The following is a 24940-nucleotide window of genomic DNA, read 5'->3' as shown; positions in this document are numbered from 1 at the left end:
AAAATTTTATGAAAGCTTTCTCATCAAGAAGCTCTTGCATCCCTCAAGACCCAAGGCAGAGTTTTGAAGCATATCCTGTGTATCTTGTACTAAAACATCACTTCCCAGATGGGCAAGGCTTAAAAATTTTTGCTTCCTGAGAAAGACTGCAAATTTTACCTGCTAAATGGGTTATTTCCTAGTCAAGACAGAGTAGGGCTTTGCTCACTGTAAGGCTAAATATCATGTTAAGAATAAGACAGCTGTATCTTCAGTAGGAATAGGAAAACAGGACTGTTTGGCCACAGTAAGGACTGGGCTGACATGAACCCCTTGCAATACTTGCACAAGATAAAGACCTGTGTGTAGATCACAGGAACAACCTTCACTCATGACAACAAAACTTCCAACAGCTTCTCTTGCACTGCTCAATGAAGTTTTATACTTTTAATTATGTATCACTTGATCCATAATTTTCATCTTTAAAATATGAGGATGGAAGTTTCCTGGAGGAAAAAAAATCATGTATGGTGTTCCTACATAGCCAACTGGAAGGCAAAGGACAAGGGTGCCTAAGACAGTGTAGCACTCAATCATGATTTCTTGCATAAACTAATAAAGCTGACATCCGAATACTCCAGATATGTTGTTTTTTAACAACTTTGGAAAGTACATCATAGGAAAGATTGTATGAAATCTGTGAATAATAATTATCATCTCTGCTTAACAACTTCTTACTATGTTCACTCAGGATTCTAAACTATGTAAAATTTATTACAAAACATCCCTTTATCACTATCACCATGTCCCCAGGTATCTCAAAACACATCTCATGGGCAAAATACCATTCCTATGTGCCAGAGAGCATCAGCTTTAACAATCACATAATGAATGTTTATTAGAAATTAATTACAGTTGCAAAATAGTGGCTTAACTTTACCACCTCCTAACCCAAGCACTTGATCCTTCAGTCTTAAGAAGGAAACAAAACCTAACCTGCCTATTAACATGCATTTTATTACAAGCTTCTTTTAATTATTTTTGGCTCCAGAGTGACATCTGTTTTCATACCTTGATTCAGATATTCACTTGCCAGCAGGAGGCTGGCAGGCAGGAAGAGCTCAATAAACTACTTTTAATAAGACACAGTAAGAAAACCCGCAGAGCAGGGAAGGAATGACCCCAGACACAACAGCAGTGGAGATGCAATTACTGGAGAAAGTCTATTTCAGGAGACAGCCAGAAAGGAGCAGGTAATAGAAGAGATGCATGATTTAGGCAGAGTGAGATGAAGGCCAGAGCATCACTAGGAGAGATTCCACTGTAATGCAAACTGTTTATCCAATGTCTAAATGCAGCTTTGCGCAACAATTCAGAGAAGTAGAGCATTCAAGAGGGAGCACATTGGTTGCATGACGCTGATGCTACAACTGCTGCACACACTCTGCAGAATTCCCTTTTTCCAGACTAGGAATTGAGCACAGACTCATCAGAACCCTGCAATTAAATTAACTCAGTCTGCAGAAAGCACTTCCAAAAGGGGCTTGCAGATGCTACAGAAAAGGAGTTAATTCTGCTTTCAGCAGCTACTACTTCATTACTCAAGGTGAGCAGAAGGAAAAGATTAACATGGATGAGAGACAACATTGCAATAACATTGGTTTCCAAAATAACATGCTAAAACTATACCCACTGAATCAATACACCTGACAGACACCCATTTGTTACTCTAACCTAGTTTCTCTTCTCAGAGCACAGGAAGATGCTGGAACACAACCACTTATGGAATTCCAGCTTAACAAAATAAAGCTTGCAAGTGTAAATCATTAACTAAAGTCCTTTTTCATATTAGATCTTCAGAATAATTTATTTGTGTCCTTTTCCAAGCTCATCATAATCATCCATAGAAGAAAACCGAGAACCACTCTTGACACTGATCAGAAGTAGAAATATTCTTACCACAGAAACATTATTGCACATACACTAGACCTGAAGAAAAACACCCATGTGTATGAAGATAACCAGTTTTTGATCATTTATTACATTCATGAGATGACTCTCACTACTGTATTTCAGGCTACAATGTAAAACTCCACACCCATCAACAGGTAGCTCTCTCCCTTTTTGAGGAAAAGTAGGTAGGTCATTCCCACTCAAGGAATACTGAAAAGGATGAGGTCAGAATATTTTACTTGAAGTTTTCTGTTTATTTTTAAGCTGAATAACCCTACAGTTAAAAAGAGACTCTGGACTTCTTACATGGGAGTTTTTCCTTTCCTACTCTGACTGCTGCTTGGAGAAAGGTCCTTTAGGGAGACCTAAAAAAAATATCCCTGGCCTATCCAGTCCTTCTCCTCTGTGCACATACTGAGCCTGTTTGAGCTGTGGTGCACTGGTGCTGTTTAACATCATCTCACTCACATTTAGACTTACTTATCACCAAAGCAACATTATGAAGCCAGTCCTAGACAGAAGTAGTGACCCACCAGTAAGAAGTTACACTGCTCCTAGAGAGTTCAGCCAGATATATGAAGATGTTTCAGGCTAAAAACATGACCTGCACTTCCCTCTGCAACAATAGCATCCTATCTAACACTGTCCATGTTAATTAGGTATTAAATAGCTTAAACACATTCTTTTTACATAATAAAAATTAAAATTGCTCTTCAGTTTACACCACTTTTTATTTAGAAGTCACACCATGAGGGCCAGACTCTGCATACTTCATTACAGTACTACATAGACCATAAATCTTCCTAGCACCATTTTCTTCAATTTCACTCTCTTAATTAGAATCCAAATTAAATGAATGCCTTCTGTGCTTTCACATTCTCATTTGTGTAACCTTCGAGGAGAGGGACTAACAAATCCACATACTGGATGGCATTCAGCACACGCATTGAGCCTCATTTTTCAGCTCATTTTATTAAGTTCCCTGTTTCAACAGAACTGCACCATAATTTGATACACAAGATAGTTAGCAACTGTTGATGGATACAGAACTGGAAAGCTCACAAGAGCTGTAGTCAAAAGTAGAGGCAGTCAGGAAAGCAGTTCCAGAACAAGTTTCAAATTTCTCATTCAACTAGCAATTTTAAATGTCAGAAGAGAAACTTAAAGTTTGACAAAAGATCATCAGTTACAATTTGGCTGCAGACACTTAATGAAAGCTTATCAAGATTTCAGAGGTGTTTCTCAACTTCTGAGCACTTACCACTTGCTATCCAAAAACAAAGTGAACATCTCAAATGTCTTTTACTCTCCCACCCCCAATATTAGCACAAATACAATGACAGCAACCAGTGCAAAAATTTAGGTCATAAAGCAGGTACTGCAACTAAGCTGCCGCATTTCCAGCTGCATCTCAATTTTCAATGATTCTTTCTCTGGGCAGCAGGTTTTGGTCTGACTCTCACACTCTCACTTTTACTCACACCCTAGGTTCTGAATAGAGCACTCTACACCTTTACACTTGGCCTGAAAATTAGGCCTAAAGCCAGGTTCTCATTTAGTCTGAAAGGCTAATAAGGTGACTGCTCCTTTCAAAACCCACACCCTACTTTAAACTGGCCAGAGGCTTGCTATTAGACATGATCTTCTGACAGGCCTCTGAACTGCTCTCACCCACCCAGCTTGAGCATCCACAAAGCCTGAAATTTAGACCTAAAAGAGAGACAAAGCAAAACAGAAGCCTGAAAATCAGAAAAAAAAATTAAACCACTAAACTTTCTAAAGAATTCTGATTCTTTTACTGCAGAGTTTTAGAAGACATACAGATCTTCACCCTTATCAAGTGTCTCCACATAACTCCATGTTACACTCTTAAAAGCGCAAAGGTGTTTGAAACCTGAAAGTTTGTTGTTTCAGATTTTTTTTTAATCTAGAGATCCTTTCCAGATACCTAAATTTCTAAGATGATTAAAACAGATTTTAAAATGGCTTAACTATTAATGATTCAGCAGGTTTTAGGAACTTGTATCTCTCAGTAGCAAGCTTTATGGAAAAATAAATTGGTAAATCGGTAACTTTCTACCTCTCCATAAGCACAACATGAATACCTAACTAAAAATAGTTAAACAGTGTGAAAAAAACCAAAACCCTACAAGTTAGCAACAGATCCCCTGCACCAAATACTCACTTAAGCATGTTCAAGATGCACAAAGGCATGATTGCATTTCATTGCAATTCAAACTCTGTCTGGACTCAAAAAAAAAAAAAAAAAAAAAAAAAAAAGAAAGAAGGCAGCTCAAAGAATGCAATTGTTTAGAGCTTCCTTTTCTCACACACAGAAAGATTAAAATAAAAGGTGTTACTTTTCCAGACCAGTCCCACAACTGCAGTCAAAATGCTAGTAACCAAGAAGCTGCCTCATTAGCATACCAGCTTAGATATATCTTCTCACAGAATGACTCAGCCTGCTATTTTCAAAGTTTTCCTTAAATATTTGTCCTACATTTTACAATAAGAGTTACCAACTACAGAAAACACATCCCATGAAGTCTTAGCCACTTCACAATGCCGAGCACAGAGATTAAGCCATCCGTCCACATTTGCATCCACTAAGCTAATCCTTTCTGAAAATGAAAGCTCGAGATACTCAGCACGGATCTTTCAGAGGTGAAGTGGCTGCTTGGTGCAAGTTAGAGAAAAAAAGCATCCATGCTTTCCCACAACACGGTTTAGTGCCTGCAAGAGGGAAAAACTTGCCAGGAGTTGTCCTGTGAAAGCACAGCACACTCTGTCAGAACTGCAGCTCTTCAGAGCACAGCAAGGAACAACCACAGAGCGCAGCCACATAAGGAAAATTCAGTGTACAGCTGCCGCTTTGAACAGATGTATGTGCTGCCATAAGGAGTGGAAGCTTTAGTTGAAAGAGCTTTCCATCACTGCTCTCAAAGTCTATATTTGGTATCGCAGACGTATTCGAGGAGAACGGGTGTTTTACGGGGAGGAGGAGGAGGGGGTGCCATTCTGCGCTCCCCCGGAGCGGGACCCGGCCGGCGGCAGCCGCGGGTCGGGCACGGCCCGGCGGCGGCACCGGCACAAAAGCGCCGCAGCGGGAACGGCACCGGGACAAAAGCACCGCAGCGGGATCGGGCTGGCCCCGCGGCCGGCGAGGCTGCGACCCGCCCCGCAAGGACACGGCCCGGGCACGGCGCATCCCCCGCTCCCCGCCGGGGATCCCCCGCTCCCCCGCCCCCGCGCGGACCCCGCCGGCCGCGTGGGTGTCCCCGGCCCGCCCCCGGCCCCCGCTGCTGCCGTGGATTTTTACCTTCATCTTCGAGCTCTAGTTTCTCCAGCATCCCTTCGGAGGCGGCCGGGAGCTGCAAGGGAGCCGGAGCCGCTGCCGCCGCCTGCGGGAGGGAAGAGAGGAGAAGCAGATGAGCATCCAGGCGCGGACTCACCGGCCCCGCGGCGGCATCGGGCGGGGAGTGGCGGCGCGGAGCGGGCGGAGAGGAGGGAAGGCGGGACGGCGGCAGCTGCCCCTCGGCCTCCGCACACGCTGCCGCTCGCACACACCGCGGGGGGAGGAACCGGGGGGAGGAACCGAGGCTCGCCCTCCCTCAGCCCGTGAAGCCCCGGGCTCCCCCCGGGCTCCCCGGCCGTGCCTCCTGCGGGCGCCGCCTCTTCCCCGCTCGGCGGGAGCGGCTCCCCGAGCGCCCGTTCGCAGGACGGCGCTTCCCGCCACGCCTCGCCGCTCCCCCCTCCCCCCGGCGGAGCGGTTGGTACGTTCCGTTTTGCTGCAGTCGAGCCTGTTGGTCAGCGGCGGGAGGGGGAGGGAGCTACCACTTCCGCGCGGAAAAGGGAGGAGGAGGGGGGAAGGTTTAGTGCCCGGAGACCTCTGCTGGGGCAGCTGCTTCTTGCAGCCCGTTCCGCAGCCTCGGTTGTTCTCCGGGCTGCCCTGGACTAGAGCAGTCCGACTGAAGGTGGAGCGGGGGAAACCCTCCTCTCCCCCCGCCTGCGGGAGTTGGTACGCTCCCGCGCGTTCACCTGCGAGGCAGCGGCGGGGAAGCGGACGGTTCCACTGCCTCCCGGGGGGGTGTAAGGGTGTTGAGGGGGTTTCCCCTGTGCGTGACGGGAGCTCCCGCAGTGCGCCGAGCCGCTATCCCGGCCCTGGGGTGCCCTTTACCCCGGGATCCCCGGGTATCCTGGGTACCGCCATCCCGGGGTGCCCTCTATCCCGGGCTACCCTCTCTGTCCCGGGGTATCCCCGGTCAGGATACCCGCTCTATCTCGGGATGTTTTTTTATGTCGGGATACCCCCTCTATCCGGGGGTATCCGCCATTCCGGGGTACCCTCGATCCCCGGGTGGTCCCTATTTCGGGGTACCGCTCTGTCCCGAGGTGCCCGCTATGCCGGGGTACCCGCTCTGGGCACGGGCGCGCTCGCTTCCATTAAAAACAATTGCAGGCGAAGTTGCAATGCAAGGTTAGCCCGAATGCCGGCGTCTCCCGGGTGAGCGCCGCGGCTCTGCCCTCCCAGAGCCGCCCCGCCGGCAGCGCCTGAAGGACGGGCTGCACACCGCGGGAGCATTCCGTTTACCAGGAATGGGATTTACTGCGCCCAAATCTGCATCAGGGCCACTAAGCCAGTCAGGAGCAGAAGCGAGGGAAAAAAGGAAATATTCCAAATAGATTCGTCATTTACATTTATTTTGACAGTGAGGTGTGGCGAGCTTTAGCTGAGCTTCCTGAACTGAAATGAGCAGGTTCCCTCTGGCTGCTTAGGAAGCTCAGCGGGACCAGTTCAGACACGGATGCTGTGGAAGGGGATAAACAGATTATTTCTTTGGCAATGGCAGCAGATCTTGTGGGCAGACACACATGGATGGTGCTCCAAAGGAGTCACAGGAGTCATCAAGGAACATTTTAAACCTACTGGTCCCAGGGGGAAGCTCAGGCTTCAAAAGTTCAGTTTCTTCCTTCAAGGAGGGAAGGTTGATTAGACCTAGCATAGCACAGTAATGTGCATAAAATGTAGGGAAATATGAAAGATAATGAGAATAAAACTGTGACGGGGGAGAGAGCCAAAATTTATGGGAAAACAGAAAGCTGTCTTGTAATTTCTCAAGTCCAGTGAAGCTTCAAGAAAGGAAACAAACTGCTGGTGACAGCTTTTTTCTTTTCCCGAGCTCTCTCTTTCTAAGGACACTTTTAAGGATATATAAGGAAGTTAACAATAGCCTGTTCTTTACTGTGAAGGTCCTTTGAAAAGAAAATTCTAAAATATTTCATTCATAAGTTTATTTTTAAGATGCTTCTAGGATTTCAGTAAATAACTGACCAATCACACAAGACACCAAAGCAGTTCATATTCATTTATAGTATCTTCAGCCTACTAATCAAAATGCTTTGGAAGCTTTTAATTACTTCTGGGAGCTAGCTTTAAAAGCTCTAAATTATTTATCCTCCTTATCATGTACCTTGATACTGATAAGAGTTTTTAACACATTTTCCTAATCAAAGGAAGAGAAGATGATCTATCTGATTGAAAATAACTGCCATGATTTTGTTTCTTTTTATTTTAATTTACTCCCCATAATTATGTAGTAAGCACTAGCCACAAGGAAATACAGCTCCGAGGTTGTAGCTGGAAGTGACACTGAGACTTGAAAGATGTGCCTTGAATTTCACTGCTACAGAACACGAGATGTTTATAAGAAGTCAGTTAAGTCTATTTCCTGCTACACTGCGCTGCGAACCTCAGAGCTTGCTGCAAGATCAGGGTTTTACAGTGGCACAACCTACGTCCAGACCAAGAGTACTATGAGAAACTCAGGATAATAAAAAGGCAGTAATTTAATATAAAACAGAGATTTGTAATGGAAACATGTGCCATTCACACTGCTCAAAAAAGAAGCCCAAAGGAAATGGAGAGCCAAAGAGTGAAACCCCATCCTTCAATGTGCCTGCAGTCTCACGATTTGTTTAAACCAATTTTTGGAACAAGTTGCTGATCATGGCGTTCCTTTTGCTCCTCGCTTTGCATTCTGGCTCCTTTTGGCTTGTAGCAACACAGTGAGTCAGAACAGGAAACTGATGCAGCTGAAAACCAAAGGGACTAAAAGGAAAGATTGGGTTGTATCCAGATCAGCTCCTGATCCAACTCACTGTTTAGTTGTATCAGCACTGGCACACAAATTGTTCAGGGCAGGAGTGACAGTGGGACCACACCTTCTGGGAACAACCCACTCTTAAGTCAGCCTAAATCATGGGCAAAACACTGTCCAGATCATTATGGACAGGATTAGACAAATTAAAAGACATTTTAAACAGTATCGTCTCTCTACAGACTCCTTCTGTCATTTTACAGAAAGATTACTGGCTACAGAAAAAGAAAAAACATTTCTTGAAAAGGAGCTGTAATTTCTAGTGGGGTGATATTAAATCTTGTAACATTTCCTACCTGATTTTTTGTGACTATTTGTTCTACTGCCACAGAAGGTTTCCCTTAATGATAACCAAGGGATTTATCCAGGTTAAGCTTCAAAATTTGCTACCAGATTGTGTCAGGTAACCCAGTTTAACTGTTTGAGACACCCACTCTGACAGTACACACGTGTATCCTAAATATTGCCAGGCAACATAAATGCTAGAGAGAAAAGTTTAGAAGAGAAATATGTGCAAACCCCAAACTGCCTGAATACATTTCTTCTTTGCCACATTTTACAGGAATGTTACTTATGCCAAAAAACACAGAGCTACAACACGACCTTAATACAGTAGTGGCATCAATCTTTGTAGACATGAAGTAAAACAATTTGTGGTTGATACAACAGCAAAAGTCACAAAAGGTAGATGTAAACAAAAGAGATTTTAGGATTTCTGGGAAGGCTGGAATGTAAATTTGAATAGGTAACTGCTTACTTTGGCTGTTTTCTTTAGCTTCCTAGGGAAGTGAGGAGTGACTTATACTCTGTGGAAGTAAAATCAGTCCTGTAAATTATAGATGCACTTAATAATGAATACATTAAAGCTTATCTGATAATCTATGTTTCTTTTTTTCTGATAATCTAGGAGTCCTTTCAGTCCTGTGTTGTACTGAAGGAATCCCATCCTTTTCATAAGAACATGCTAAGTATTTAAGTTACAGGAATGGTTAAGAGATGTGAACAACAATTAACATCAGCAGAAGATCATTTTCTTTATAGTCTCCTGCCATCTTTCCTTACACTCTTTGGTGTAAGTTTGATTCCAAGATGTGTAAGAGAACAACTATCCCCATTTTAAGCAGATATAGGAAAGAAGGATCAGCAACCAAAGCCAAAGCACTCAGAGCCCCTCAAACGAGAGGATGGAAGTGCTGTGGGCAGCAGATGCAGTGTGAGTTCACTGGACTTCTGACACTCTCTTGCCTGCCGTGCACACGAGCAAACCAGATTGTCTGGGTGGAACAACTTCTAAAGGTCACGACAATATTCTCAAGGAAGGTACTAAGATTTCTTTACCTAACTGGAAGGGTTTAAGAGAGGGTTCCACAGAGGTCTGTGTTCTGTCTAACATCATTCAGTGTTTCCACTGATGATTCAATGAAGAAATGAATAACCTGACCACATTGTAAAATGACTCAAAGTGACTCAATGGTAAAAGAAGCTGCTCTTTTAGGGACAGCCCTAGAACTTAAAATAATTTTGAGAATTGCTACAGTGCTTTGAAAAACAGGATGCACTTTGATATGGGTAAGCAGAGTGTGTTATACAAAAATCAAATGGAAAAATAAAATGGGAAAGGATTGACTTCCAGCAGTCATGCAGGGAAAAGACCTGAGAGTGAAACTAAATGTGACACTACAATGTCAGTTTCTTGGAAATTTAAAAAAAAAATCACACTATTTACAAATGTGTTATAGGTAAGACATGGAGCATCTGTGCTACACATTCCCTGGTTAGATGCCAGCTGGGATACTGCATTCAGTTTTAGGGATTAAACTCAAGAATGAACTAAAAGAGTCTTAAAAAAAGGAACAGCAATGATCTACACGTTCAGAAAACATGACCTGTAAAGAAGAACTTGAAAACTTCCTAGTTTCTTCATCCACAAGGGGGAAAAAAACCAAACAAAAAACTGCACAAAAAACCCCACAGAAACAACACCACCCCAAATAAAAAACAAAATCAAACAAAAAACAACCCCCCAAAACCCAAACAAACAAACTCCCCCAAAAAACCACAACACCAGAAAACAAAGACTGAAGGAAAATATCTCAACAGTCTCCAAACATGATGTGTTTTTGCAAGAAGAAAAGTGACTAAAAATCTTCTGGGCCCACTGGTTATGGGATAAGAAGTTATCTACTTAGCCTTTAGTAAAGAATTCTCAGACTGGACTTAGGAAGAACTTTCTGAGTGTAACAGAAGTGAAGCACAAGCACATTTAGCTGAAAAAAAACTCTAGAATCTTCCATCACAGGAGGTTTTTAGCAACAGATTAAAAACCCCATTTATTCATTATTATTTCCATATAGTTGACTCCGTTGATGGGGGAAAATGAATTTTTAATGTCCCTTCCAGACTTGGTTGGTTTTTTTTTTAGTTTCTATTTTTGTCCAATCTTTAGAAAAATATATAGTCTTAGTATGGTAATTCCATGAGAACTCTTTATATGTATGTTATGTGCAAAACCCAGTTTACTAACCATCTATACAAATGTAAATTTTCTTTCACCCCTTCCTTCAAACAAGCAGCCTTAATTCTGAAATAGAAATATTATTGAGTATTAATAAAGATTACATATCAATCTTTGGTGACTGGATAGGAATAGAAAGAACAAACTAAAAAGAAATCCTGCTGCAACTCACAAGTGTGTCTGGAGTAGACTTACCCAGGCATTGCAACAAAAATGTTACCTGTGTTTTATTTAGAAATAGGCATTTCCAGGTAAATTCAAAGCTGTCTTTCTCTTTCCTATTGGCTTAACATGGATATGCTGGGATGCCACCTGCACAGCTCAGCAGTAAAACTGAATGCCCTTCTTGGCACTTCAGGGAAAAAAAAAGAAAAAAAAAAGACAAAAAAGAAAAAGGCTACTTACCTTATAAAACCTAATGGATTGAAGAGCAACAGGAGGAATTCCCATCTAAATGCAAATCAAGGCAAAGCCATTTTGAATGCAAAACTAAACTACAAATGGTAATTTTCCCACCATTTGCTACTGCTCCATACTACAATTACAGTTCTACACAACTATATAGTAGTTAACAACTCTTCTCCTGATGAGCTGTCAAAGAGCAATTTACAATTTTCCCCAAATGTATGTCATAAATATGTTTATTCTCTTGCAATCTGTGCAAAATTAATTTAGAACATTTCCTGCTTTTTTTTTTTTTTTTTTTTTTAATTTAGCCTGGTTTGTGAAGTGGAAAAGGACAAGTTATCAGGAGAAAAAAAAAAAGGTTTCATCTGCTGGTTACACTGTAAATTAAACTCCTACTTGTTTCTTGCTAGAGTGCAGTAACTGATACTGGTGGGCTTATGCCAGCTGAAAACACTTGAGTCAGTGAGGCTGAGGTCAGGATCCCAGCTTGGGTTCCTTCTGTATTTGATGTCTGAATATGAATTTTGTATTATCTGTGTGCTGCAAAGGTGACAGGGTGGCAGCCCCTGAGTCTGTCAGGTGTTTGAGGACACAGTTCTGGTCTGACACAGTCCTCACCTCAAAAACCTCAGGGTGATCAGAGCAGCTGAGCAGGAACTGTAATTTCTACCATTTATTCTAAGAACACTCTCCTCCAAGCACCAAACAAATGGTTAAGGAAGGGTATACCTCATACAACATACTGGATTTGAGTTTTTATTTCCCATATCCAGAAGGAATGCAATAAAAATTGCTTTAGTCTTAAGGCTTTTGAAATATCAAATGCTATAACCACGTCAGTGCGTAACGTGTAAATGAAGGTGGTGGCAGCTCAGATTTTACAATTTGTTTAGAACAGAGTAAAAAAGCAATCAATGTTCCCCACTGGATCCTTTCTGGATTCAGCTGGGTGTTCTGTCCCTAATCTGAGAGGCCCTCAGTGAATTAGGGACACAACTGTCCCATAGCAGGTATCAAAGTGAGGGAGTATCTATTCTAAATGTATTTCTAGTATGTACAGTGAGGCTGAAGACACTCTAATGATTTCGTTTCAAAACCCCTCAGACAGAGTTTGCCACTGGATAAGAACTCTACCCTGAAAGGATTTTTTTACTTCATCCCAATGTCATCAGAGTATGACTCAAGCAGTGGTCCTAAGCTGGAGTCTTTTGGCATGAAATACAGAACAACTGGATATTGCTTTTACATTTCATAACTAGTAACCAGCCTCCTGCTACAGGTATCCTCCCACATAACAGCTATGATATTCATTACTTTACAGAGTTAATTATTAGTGATAAGCAATTGGGGGTCTTTAGTAGGTCAAATAGATTACAAAAATGTAACAATAATAAATTTTAACCAAATCCTAAATAAATTTTTAAAAATTAAAAAAAAAAACCCAACAAAAAAGGAGAAATGGAGTGCATGTTGCACTAGAAAATATGATGAAATAGACAATCTTCTTTTCTACTAAATCCTCACTGCTACACTGAGTATGGGAATTTGCTTACCCTGGAGATACATGAAATGAACATGCAGAGAGATTTCACATTTTTAATGGTGAGCCCTTCCTAAATATTTCTGTATGGAAATGAACTTGAAGTTTAATCCCAGTGAGTTTTGTTCCTGGCTTAACTGAGAAACAGACTAGATTTACAGAACTTCCTTTGATCTAACACCAGAAACAAAGAACCTGTTTTACACATAAACACTGTCCTCCAGCACCTCAGTTTAAGGCAAAGAAAAATGGTCCCAGAGACAGAAGAGTTAAGCACTTCTGAAAAAAATAAACTTCAAAGAAAGTAAAATATGAAGGAATAGACTAGATCCCAAGCTAAACTCCTAGAGAGAAATCAAGGCAGGAGTAGAAAGGAGGCAGGATTTGTTTACATAACCTCTAATCTGTAGCTATGTCTGATCCTGTATCACTCTGCTACTCAGATAAAGTGGAGTTTAGAGTCAAGAATATCAGAGGCATTCTCCAGACAAGCCCTTGTGGCCAACATTCCTTCCTCAGATTACTCATGTTGAGTATAGGTGGAGTCCAAATCAAAATTATCAGTGTGACACATTATTAATCAACAGTTCAACAATTTAAATTCTGTCCTTTTGAGCACAACTTTCAAAGAAGTTAAATACTTGTGAGGAACTAACCTGAGTTTGTTATGAATACAGATGTTACAAGTGTTTTACCTGACTGCAAACACAGGGATGCCACTTAGTTTTAATCTCTACCAGAGTTCTTAAGTGTTCTTGTCTTAAATATTTGTTATTGTATGTGATCAAAAAGATGTACTTCAGCTGTTTTTACACACATGTTTGAGTGCTCCTTAGGTTTTCTTTGAAATAGGACCAACCTCTCATCACACTCAGGAGCTCAGTTAAGAGCAAGGGGGGAATTATTTCTGGTGAGAGCTGCAGCAATCAGGTACTGAGCATGATTACAGTAGATATTTTGTTGTGAAAAATGTACATTAAAAAAAAAAAAGCAAACAGAACAGATTAAGATATTACTAATGGTAAAACACAGGTAAACATTCACTAATTGAAAGTGAATGGGAAAGAAGAAAGTGAGCTCACATCAATATGTGTCTTCATTTGCTGGCATTGAATACAGGATTATTCATGTTAGTTAAAGTTATGCACTTACTTAAGTACTTTAGCTGGATTGAGGCCAGAGTACTGATGAGTAATCTGCAGAACCGAGGCCACTGAGAATAACAAATGAAAAAAAAAATACTCAGAGCCAAATCTGATTTAAATAAACACATTTACTATCTACCATTTTGATTTCTTCATCTTAGTGTTATATTTCAAAGCTCAGTCGTGAGTAGTGACTTCACTGCACGCTTATTACACCAGCTTTCAGTGATATTTTTTAAATTTAATATGAAACACGTTCCTGCTAAAAAAAGCCTGATATTAGTTGATACTACATTTGAGGCTCGAGTAAACATCACGAAATTCTAGTAACCTAATTGTAGTCTATCTTCAAAATGTAACTTTAGAATCACAGAATGATTTGGGTCAGAAGGGAGCTTAAAGATCATTTTGTTCCAACCCCCTGCTCTTGTCAGGGACATCTTCCACTAGACCAGGTTGGCTCAGAGTCCCATCCAACTTGGCCTTGAACACTTTCAGAAATGGGAAGTCCACGGTTTCAAGCCCAGTGCCTCACCACCCTTACAATAAAAAAATTCTTCCTAAAATCTCTTCTAAACATTCCCTCCTTCAGCTCAAGACCATTTCCCCCTCTCCAATCACTACATGACACTGTGTAGAGTCTCTCTCCAGTTTTCTTGTAGCCCCTTAAGGCATCTAAAGGTGCTCTAATGTCTCCCTGCAGCTTTCTCCTCTCCATTCTGAGCAGCCCCAAGATCTCCCAGCCTGGCATTTTCATGACCATCAGCAGTTCTGAAAGGCTGAAATCAGATGTGTCAAACCTGGATATCAGATGTAGGGCAGAGTTACAAAGGTGGTTTTCTGAGAAATACAGACAACCTTCAGCTCAGAGCTGAGTCACTCACAGCCTCAATAAAACTTCAAGAAATTTGCATAGACCTGGACTGAACAAGTCACCCCCTCTGTGGCATGAGCTGCTGTGCCACAAGGTGCAGGTAACTGCAGCTAAAGAGAAAATGAGCAGCTGCTACAGGTGGGCACTTTCTGCAGTGCTCATCACTCTGAAGATCCAGGAGGGCTCCAGAAGGAGCTTTTGGAAGCTGTCTCAAAGAGGCAGGCAAAGATAACAAGATATTTTTTAGTGCAGTTCTAGCAGGACTTTGAACACTGAGGAAGACTTCCTTGTAGCTCTTGGTGCTTGTGTGTTTGCATTAGATTTTAAGCCCACCCCACTGCTGAACAACTGGAGGCATGAGTGCTATCAGGGGCCCCACTAAGGCTTGTGAGGCCTGTTATCTCACAGTAGCTGCTATTATGCACAAACAAACCAATATATTAATAAACTTCCTTCAACACAGAGACTACGGTTGATCTGTAATCTCCAAGTAAATTAATTTTTGACTAAAAGCTGTTTTTCAGATGGCACTGAATGTGCATAGCTTGAGGAAGCTAACCCTCTTCCTGAATTCATTCCAGATTTGCTGCTGATCACTCCAGGCCTTGTTTTTGTGTGTTGCTTCTTTTTTCTATTGTTATGCACAAAAGAAATCTGCAATGACAGCAACATGCAATGTATCTCTTCCTTCTGCCCTGTATGCTTTCCCTTTCCACAGCCTCTTAACTACATCCTTCCCTCATTCCAGGTACACTGCCACTGAAACCAGATTGTACTCAGTTCTGATTCTGTGGTTTGACATCCTCTGGAAGGACTGAAACAAGGGCTGTGCTGAGCAAGAAGCGGATCAAGCACATGAGCTCAATGTTTCATGGCTACAAACAAGATCATAAAGGGACATGCAATAGTGGTAAGGCTTTTCCCTTTATTCCAGGAAGTAGAATTTAAAAAAATTGAAATTAGTTCCACACTAAGGACCAGGGATACACCTCCAGCAAGCCAGCCACCACACTCATGTTCCTGCAGAGCTGGTAGAGATGCAGATACAAAGGCTCAGTCATGGGCAGTGGGTGCTTTCAGTGTGGATATGGCAAATGCTGGCTTCACACTATGTAACCTTAGATGCAGACTGAGTCTGTAGTTAAATGTCTGCAAAGAACTGAAATTACTTCTTGACATGCCTCCCTGGGGCTCAGAAGTGCAGCCAACTTCACTGTGATCTTTTGTGTAAATCTTGATGTGCTCTGAAAAGATGAGGGCTTCCTGGCCACAGTTACAGCCTGCAGTGTAAAAGCCAGTATAAAAGTTGCTACAAACTTTAAACACAAGATTCTATCTCTAGTTAGCTTATCTTAAGCTACTTGCAGCTCCTGTTCAAAAAGTTATCTGAGTTATGTAGAATTTTTCATATATGTTTTACTATAACATTTCTGACTTAGAGAAGTGTAGCCCCATTTTTTTAATAAATGGGAAACTGAGGCACTGAGAAACCAAGATTCTCTGAGTTAGGGCTGCACAAGTGATCTCTGATGGGACAGATGGTTGCAGTCAGGTCTCTCTGATCAGCTGCTGGTGCTCCTCTTCAAATTCTTGCTTTTCTTAATGACTCTGCAACTGAAACATTCTTTGAATTCCAAGATTTTTTTCCCTGAAATAGCAACAGTCAAATCCCCGAGGGCATGAGAAAAAGAAAGTTGAAGAATGCATCCATATCTTATCCATATCTACATAACCTCTGTACCCATAAAATCTTTGATGATGGAAGAAACTGCTTAGTGACCAGTTCATATTGTACCATAGCCATGCCCTGATGGCATACTCCAGGAAAGAAAGTTGTGCACTTTCTGTGGCAACTATTTTGTATCAAGAATTGTGTAGCCAGCAGTGCCAGGGAAATTATTGTCTCTCTGCAGTCAGCACAGGTGAGGTCACACCTCACGTGCTGTGTCCAGTTCTGAGCCCGTCACAACAAGAAAGATATTGAGGGGCTGGAGCGTGTCCAGAGAAGGGCAACAGAGCTGGAGAAAGGTCTAGAGAGTGAATTCTATTAGCAGCAGCTGAGGGAGCTGGGGGTGTTTAGCCTGGAGACAAGGAGGCTCCAGGGGAGACCTTATCACTCCCTACAGCTCCCGACAGGAGGGTGCAGCCAGCTGGGGCTTGTGCTCTGCTCCCAGGCAACAGTGACAGGACAAGAGGCCATAGCCTCAAGGTGCATGAGGTTTAGACATCAGGAGGAATTTCTTTACGGGAAGGGTTGATAAACATTGGAATTGAGGCCCAAGGAGGTGGCAGAGTCACCATCCCTGGAGATATTCAAGAAATGACTGGATGTGGCACTCTGTGATCAGTGAAAGGTTAGACTTGACCTTAGAATTCTTTTCCAGCCTCAATGATTCTGTAATTCTGTATTCCTCACAGTGCTTCCTAAGAGATCAGTTTTGGCAGTGTCCTGTTCCTGTGTGCAGGATGTCTGTTGGGATTTACTTTTGTGCAGTTGTTTCTGGCAGGCTCAAGGGAAAGGGGTAGGAAAGGGGTCAGGTGTCTTCTCCCATGAGCCATGTCTCCATCAGTAGCTGTTCCCATTTACACAAGGAGCTCGATCCTAAATCCATAAATGTTTCCAAGTAAATACAATCCTGACACCCAAGAAATGCCAGACACACAACAGCAGGCAGACAGCAATCTTCCAGCTGCTGCCCTCCCTGCCACTCACTCAGCAACAATTTTCCATTGTCAGCAAGAATTCCTCTCCTCTCCTCTCCTCTCCTCTCCTCTCCTCTCCTCTCCTCTCCTCTCCTCTCCTCTCCTCTCCTCTCCTCTCCTCTCCTCTCCTCTCCTCTCCTCTCCTCTCCTCTCCTCTCCTCTCCTCTCCTCTCCTCTCCTCTCCTCTCCTCTCCTCTCCTCTCCTCTCCTCTCCTCTCCTCTCCTCTCCTCTCCTCTCCTCTCCTCTCCTCTCCTCTCCTCTCCTCTCCTCTCCTCTCCTCTCCTCTCCTCTCCTCTCCTCTCCCCTCTCCTCCTCCATAGTTTTTATTAATCTTTAACATTTTTCTCAACTCTTTTTTTTATCCTCTGCCCTTCATCTTCCTTTCTCATATTCAGTACTTGCTGTTGTCATTTTCAGATTTTTATAGCCCATAAAAATTGCACAAAGACCCTGATCCAGCAAAGTGACTTGACACACACATACCTTTAAGTGCTCCAGAACTGTTGACTCCAACAGAGCTACCACTGTGCTTAAATCGAACCACACATTTAAGTGTTTTCCTGGATCAAGGCCATCACCACACTGACATCAGCCAGAACAAAACAGCACCTGAGATTCAGCAACATAAATACATAGCAACCCCAACCAAACCCAGTGCTGTAACCTCCAGGTTACCTTTCCTCAGTGCTTTCTGTCATTGCTAACTCTGTTAAGGCTACATTTAAAATCTCTTCTGCAAGCATGCACTGGAAGTACTGCTTAGGAACAACCCTGCTTAAGCCAAGGCTTTCTTATGGTTTTAGAATTTGCCTGGCCTGTTTTGCTAGATCAGGATCTTGGACAATACGGTCCCCAGGGCAAAAAGCATGTTTATTTTTCTGCTTGAATCATATGTGCTCATATAGCACAAAATAGCAATTAGTAATTTTCTGTTCAGAAAAGGTACAAGGAAGATTCTCTACATACCACAGATGCCCTGACTTGTGCAGTTGTAAGTGAAAAATTATGATAGATCAAAATTTCAAAAGTCCAAGTTATTAACCTTAGCACTGGCACTTTACTGTAACCATAAATATGCAAAAAGACTAAAGTAATCCCTCCCCTCCTGAATTCTGCTCCCTCCCTTTCTTTTGCTAACCTTCTGCCTCCATTACTTTTTCTCTTTTATTCTCTCTTGATTACTTCACTGGTTTACACTTCAGCTTATAAATCCCATATGCTTGGAGCCTTGTTCTTTGTTAATCATAAAATAAGATTATGTGCACCTTGGGTATGTACAAATTATTACTGTCTTCCTGCAAATGTCTTCCACATGGCCCCACCCTCAGTTCCAGCTGAGAACTAAGCTGCTGTTGTGAACAGGCTCAAAGAATAAATATTTTGCATTCATTTCACTAGCACAATGGAAACATTTTTCCAGGCTGCTGCCAAGATGGTATCTAGTCCTCCTCTGACTCAGCAGCCCATGCAGCTGACTTTCAAATGACTTGCTTGATTGTAATCTTAAAAGAAAAAAAAACAAAAAACAAACCACAACAACCAGGTGCATTTTTAAAGAGCTGTATTGCTCTCCTCTTGTACAAGCAGGTAGTGACACTATAAAATGTGAAAGCTGAGAGAAAGAAGCCAAACAGGATTGAGCCCTTTTTGGGATGTCCCCTTTATTTCTTCCAACTTCACGGGTTTATTTCACCCAGTCAGAGAAAGGGATTGGGGAATGTTGTGAGGAAGTGAGAAAGGAATATGACTGCTTTATGCAGAAAATTTCCTCCTGGCATCAACCAGCCTTTTACATTCTTTAAAGCTCTGTTGGCCATTAAAGACAGTGTATCTAAAAATAAAATACAGACAAAGCTGGGTTAAGAGAGATGAAGATGGCTAGGAATTTTAGGAGTTCTCTTCCATTAGCATTTTTTCCTTATTCTTAGGTCACTTTCCCTCTAGTCCAATCCAGAAGCAGGAAAGGTGCAACGAGACAGGTTCAAAGCTGTTTATCTCTCCTCCATTCTCATGGGAAAACTTTGGTCTATAATCCCTACTGCTCTGTGAATAGACAGTCCTGATGGTGAATAATTTTAGTGTTCCAAAATTGTCCAGATACATCTGGTAAGAAACTGTCAGCAACCCTGCATGAAACTGCAGATTTATATTAAATCACAGAGTAGGCATCCAGCTTCTAATCACTGATGGAGGTTACTCCTACCAGAAGTTCTGATCTTCTAAACAGAATAAGAAGATGCTTATTAAATTAACAAGTCTAAAATTCAAAATAAACTGTGCCATGAGAAATCAGTTCAATGGGTAAAATGAGGCTGTCCCTCCAGCACCCTCTTACATCATGGTACTTAACCAAAAGATATCTATTTATATAGACACACGAGGCCAGATCCTTAGGTTTAGTCTTTTTATACCATGCATAGTGCAGGATTTAGGGTGATAAAAGTAATTTAGGTTTAAGCTACTAACTCTGTCTTCAGGGTGCTGGGGTCATGATTTTGGTACCAATGAGTATCTTAAAAAAGCCCCAGAGATGCTCTAGTTTTAATTGCCTTAGCTACTTATAGCCTTATGAGAGTTGTCAAAGCAGCTGGGAATTGATTGGACTCAGCATTCCTGCTATTCATCCTTTCCACCTCGCCTTCCTCCTTTTCATCTAGGACTAGGAGGAACAGGAATTGTAGGATTTCATGTCATTAAAATAAATTCTCCACTGAGTGAATGCATAGATAGTTGATTAAATTATTTCTGTAGCTGCAGAAAAAGCCACAACTTGACACAGACACACATTTCCTTAGGGCAGAAAAAAATCATCTTTATGCAATAAAATTTCCCTGCATTGTAAGATTGATTGCATGAATCTGAACACTGCAACCAGAATACAAATATATGAGGACACCAGTGTTTCAGGAAGTTGTAGCTGAACATTTTTTTCTTTTAAAACAATTAAGTAGCTTTTAAAAAAAAAAACAACCCAATGAATGAACCAGTATGAAAGGGATACCAAGAAGCTTTTTGCATATTCTAAATACTAAAATGGGAGAAAAACACCAAATGGGATACAAAAGATACGACTAATAGGGAGAAAGTGAAGTGAGGAAACAGAATATTAATCAAATGGGAGCTGGGATTAAAAAGTAGTGTGATATAGCTGAAATTTTCTATTTCTATAAAGTTCAGAATAATTTATTCTTTATTTATTTTATATTTATATTTAAATAAAATAAAATTTAAATAAAAATATTTAAATAAAAATATTTATTTTATATTTCTTTATTTAGTAGTATTATAATTATTATTATTATTATCCATTCCCACTAAGTCTCACTATAGACATTCCGACCATATTAAATAATTCTCCTATAAACTTATATTCAGTTCAGTGGAGGCACCATCATGCTCTGTCAAAGAAGACTGAAATCAGATTGGGTGGGCTCCAAACATTTTCTCATCAGTATTTTCATAATTGTTGTAGGGTTCATCACAGAGTGATTCCTTTACTAGGTTTGCTAATTTTAACTAATTAGTTATGTGCCCACTATTGGAAAAATATTTTAAATTTAAACACATTTTCACATGGATAGCAACAGGTCCCACAGGGAAAAAGGATTAAACAAGGATAGCTTGTTACAGCCCTTGGGATCTCTTAGGAACACAATCACCTCCTAAGAGTGCTGCTATTAAGGCACTTAAAAGGAGCCTGGACTCACCAGGCTGTAAATGACAGCCTTTGGGGCTCTAATTTTGGTCATCAGTTTACTGTGGTGTAAATCACAACTGAATCACAGTAATGTCTTGGCACCTTGGCACTCTCATACACTGCCTTAAACCACACAAATACTGAAATAAGGAGATCTGGTATATTGGAAAGCTGGGTTTTTGTGGTTTTTTTTTTTTTTTTTAAGACAAGCTCTCAGAATCAAAGAACACTTTTGTGTTCTCTTCATCAGATTTCAATCTCTTTACTCACCCAGCAGATTACAGAGCTCTGATAGGTGGTATGGCTTTTTGGAGAGAGCCAAACCAAAGGACCTGCTGCACACATCCTGGTTCCCAGGCTCCTTGCCAGCACAGGGTGTGATGTAACAGCCTCTCTCTCACGCTGAACAAGTTAACAGCCCCGTTGTGGAGTTTACTACATTTTGGCTAAGAAGCAGCATGAATAGCTTTGCAGGGAAGTGCTACTGTTTAACAAGTGAGTAGCTGCAGGAACAATCTGGTTTCTCCCTTTTATCCAGGACTGCAAGAGAGTCCCAGCTGTACATTACATCTCTCCTCTCCCATACACTGGAGCAGCAAGGACTGTGCAAGATGAATAGAGACCAGACTCCCTTCTGTGTGCTCTGTCTGCAGTTTAACCCACTCACACTGGCAAAGAGTAAGTCTCTGATGACCTTCTGGCTGACTTTTCCTCTTGTTAAGAACGTTCTGGGAAATTACTTGGCTTGGCAGTCATTTGGAGGAGGTAGCTCACTACACAATCGTATGGAAAGGACCATTTGTAGGCATGTTCTGACTTTGCCACTTCTTGTGAGCAGATGAAGCCCCAGCCTTGTTTTCCACCAAAAGAGACCTCAAAGGCAACTCTCCAGTCTGGAGCAAGCACCCTCTGGCCTGGGCTCCTCTCATGCTGGGAAAGGGGAAACCAGGAGATGAGGTATCACAGAAATGCTTGTGCTTGCAGGGAGTAGTGCTATTTTCACAGTGTCTTATGTGTCAGGGGAATAAAAAAGGATGAAAAAAAAAGGATGAAAGAAAAGGATACAACCACATAATGCCCAATGTACCACATTCCACTTCAAAATACGGACAAGGCGGAAACAGGGCAAACAGGTTCGTTACTGAATTTGCAACCTCTCTGCATTCCTTCCATGGTTTGTAATGTCACACTAGAGAAGAGTTATCGTTTACCACTTACTGCCTGAAGGTTACACCATCCAAACAGCACAAGGCCAAAGTACACAGTCGTGAACTGCATTGTGAAAAATCAAATTGCTCCTTTGCTGTTTAACGCAGCGTGCAGTAATCTTTGGGCACAGCTTTGATCTCTTATCAGTTGAATTTCTCATTATAACCTTCTAACTCAGCCACTAGGAACACCTACACATGCAGGGGAGAGCCTGGCAGAGCCACTGCAGTGGTGTGTGACAGCCCCAGCACTTCCAGCTTTGGGCATCTGAGGAGTGCCTGGATCAGAAATGCAGCACCTGGAGTCAATCCCTCCTTCACAGCCAGCCCCAGAGGCTCCTCAGCCCCCTGGGGATCTGATTCATCCCCTGCAAATGCCTCTCTGGGGGAACGAAGAGACAACTGGAGTTACTGTACTCCCAGCTTAAGCAGCTCAGAACGGTTTCTAAAGTTAGGTGGGATAAATGCAGACCTTGGTGATTACCACAGACACCCATTTAGCATGAGGTTAATTGCTTAGCTTTGTGTACTGTGGTGAGATGGTACTTGCTGAAGGAGGATCTCCCTCTCTCAGGAACGGTCTCCCACTATTTATTCCCCTTCCCAGAATCAAAGGCTTGAAAATCACATGAAAATACCCACTGTTGGAAGTGCTACTAAATTATGAAAGGGTTTGGTTACATCTGCTGGGAAATAAGTATTTTTATTCCTCCCTCCATGTCTTCTCTCTAACTGAACAGATTTAACTGTTTTGCACCCGAATCTCAGACAGGTGGAAAACAACTTCAGAACCAGTTTCAAGTGCCATTAATTATAAAAATAGACTAAGATTACTTCCAAGTCCTGGTACTGTATATCTTCCTATAGTTATCTGTTCTTCTGGTTTGTTTTTTTTTTAATATTTCCAAGGGTTCCCCTTTCCTACTGCACTATATATAGCAATCATGAATCATTTATAATAGTTCTGGGGTCTCACACATTATCATTATCAGTTAAGCAATGTCATAAATAAATGAGATTTAAGTTGACAGAGCCCTGTAGATAAGAGTCAACTTCTCATTTCAGATGTCAGCATAGATGCTTCCATATCATTGAATTGATCACCTAACAGCATGGCCACTGTGAAAGCCTTTATCATAAAATTTATAGTGTGTTTTTAAAATAACTGAAATTGTTGTGCCAGCAAATAGTGATCTAAGTTAAGAAGAAATTGAATTTGCCTCTTACAGATTTGTTTATGGCATGTGATTGTGAAATGATGTATTTATTAACACACAGCTCAGAATAAATGAAATATCTGAAATACAGTACTCAAGTGAAGAATGTTTGTCTACTGCTGTTGTATTTGCACAGGAATGTTGGGTCAATAATTTGCAGGGATCAAAATACACGACAGTGTTGAGAGAACAGAATCAGCTTCAGATTCATGTCCTTCTGCAGGAACTCAGCCTTTCTCTCTAACAGCTTCTCCTTCTAGAAGAGAGTGGCAAATCTTATCTCTCTTTCCAGTCTCTGTTGAAAATTAAACATCCACAGCTTTGTTCCTCACTGATCTGTGGCTGCTGACATTTATTGCCAAGTAAAGCAACACCTGAATGATTCACTGGCAGCCCTGCACACTCACTGCTCTCAGACATAAATGAGTACAGAGGGTACCAGACAATCAGGTGCCACACATCCCACACATTTCTGTATCTTCTGAACAGGAGAGCATTGAGTCCAGCATTCTGAAATCCCCCCAGACTTTCTCTTGTACATATATACAACCACAACTGTTCATAAAAACCTGCTGAGAATTCTGTTTCTTTATTCTGGCATCTTCTACTCAACTTCATGTTGTCTGAATCAGCAAATAATCAAAAACAAAACAAACTTTTCAGTCTTTCAGTCAGTGGAATGTGCTAAGATTATGCTGTTTCCTCACTTCTATTCTAACAGGTACAAAAGACTCTTCTGTAGCTGCATAACACAGATGAACACATTCATATGCAAATAATATGACTGATTGACTAAAACCTACCCAAAGTATTTTTGCATCCTACAAACCTTTGGGTTTAATAATTTCTGCACCCCAAGAATATACTGACACGGAAAGGCAGTGAGCTGGATACAGAAAAATTACACTGAAAAGAACTCTGGAGTTCCCTAACTATAATGTAGGACTTATTTTATTTAATACTTTAATAATTTCATTTTGCATAGCAGAAGAAAAAGTCTTTAATTTGTAGGGAGAGTTTGGCTACCTTGATCTGAAAAAACAAAGGCTGGCTACTGGTACAACAGGATGTAGCAAACAATGAATGAAAACAGCCTTTAATTATAACAGCAAATAGTTATAACCTGTCCATGAAAAAATTATGTTAAAAATCAGAGACTTCCTAACTTTTACAGAAGGGGCCCCCAGAATAGTGTGTGTGAATGACTTGAAAGTAGCAGATGAACTCTGATCCAGGACCCAAATGCTTTCAGCATCACAACAGCTACTGCTACTGGAGGTACCTCACACAAAGGCAAAAAGGCTTTGGGACTGCTGTGTTACTGTGTTCCAATCCTGGAACAGCTTTCCCATGGGTGAGTGGGAGGAAACTTCCTGCTTTTAAATAAATTACTGAGAGCTGGAATGAAACAGAACTCATAGCTGTTCAACAGAGCAACTGACCCCATGAACCTGTATGCCCTTTAGAGTTCTAGATTTTTAGATACAAAAAATGTTGAAGATTTTATATTTTGTAGGGGAAGAAAAGCTGGACAAGACAGAT

General features: G+C 41.6%; 1 protein-coding gene and 1 long non-coding RNA gene across 11 annotated transcripts in view; one reads left to right on the top strand and one right to left on the bottom strand.

Annotated features, from left to right (window-relative positions):
• Positions 1–24940, bottom strand: part of PRKAG2 (protein kinase AMP-activated non-catalytic subunit gamma 2) — a 244625-nt gene that overhangs the window by 41146 nt on the left and 178539 nt on the right. For 9 of the 10 annotated variants that reach the window (XM_086865886.1, XM_086865894.1, XM_086865876.1 and 6 more), the window contains one exon: positions 5252–5333. In XM_086865886.1, coding sequence (XP_086722012.1) covers positions 5252–5333 — 82 coding nt within the window. Of the gene's footprint in view, positions 1–5251; positions 5334–5588; positions 5688–24940 lie in introns of those variants that run through there. The other variant, XM_086865926.1, reaches the window with a different exon arrangement.
• LOC111925507 (uncharacterized) lies at positions 5572–23491 on the top strand. The gene is made up of 3 exons (XR_015279849.1): positions 5572–5705; positions 15321–15482; positions 21512–23491. It is a non-coding gene; the product is annotated as an uncharacterized LOC111925507 (long non-coding RNA).

This window comes from Cyanistes caeruleus, chromosome 1, assembly GCF_971803275.1.
Source record: "Cyanistes caeruleus chromosome 1, bCyaCae1.hap1.1, whole genome shotgun sequence".
NCBI lineage: Eukaryota > Metazoa > Chordata > Aves > Passeriformes > Paridae > Cyanistes > Cyanistes caeruleus.
The sequence above is the reverse complement of the archived record's forward strand: the minus strand, read 5'-3'. Positions and strand labels throughout refer to the sequence as shown.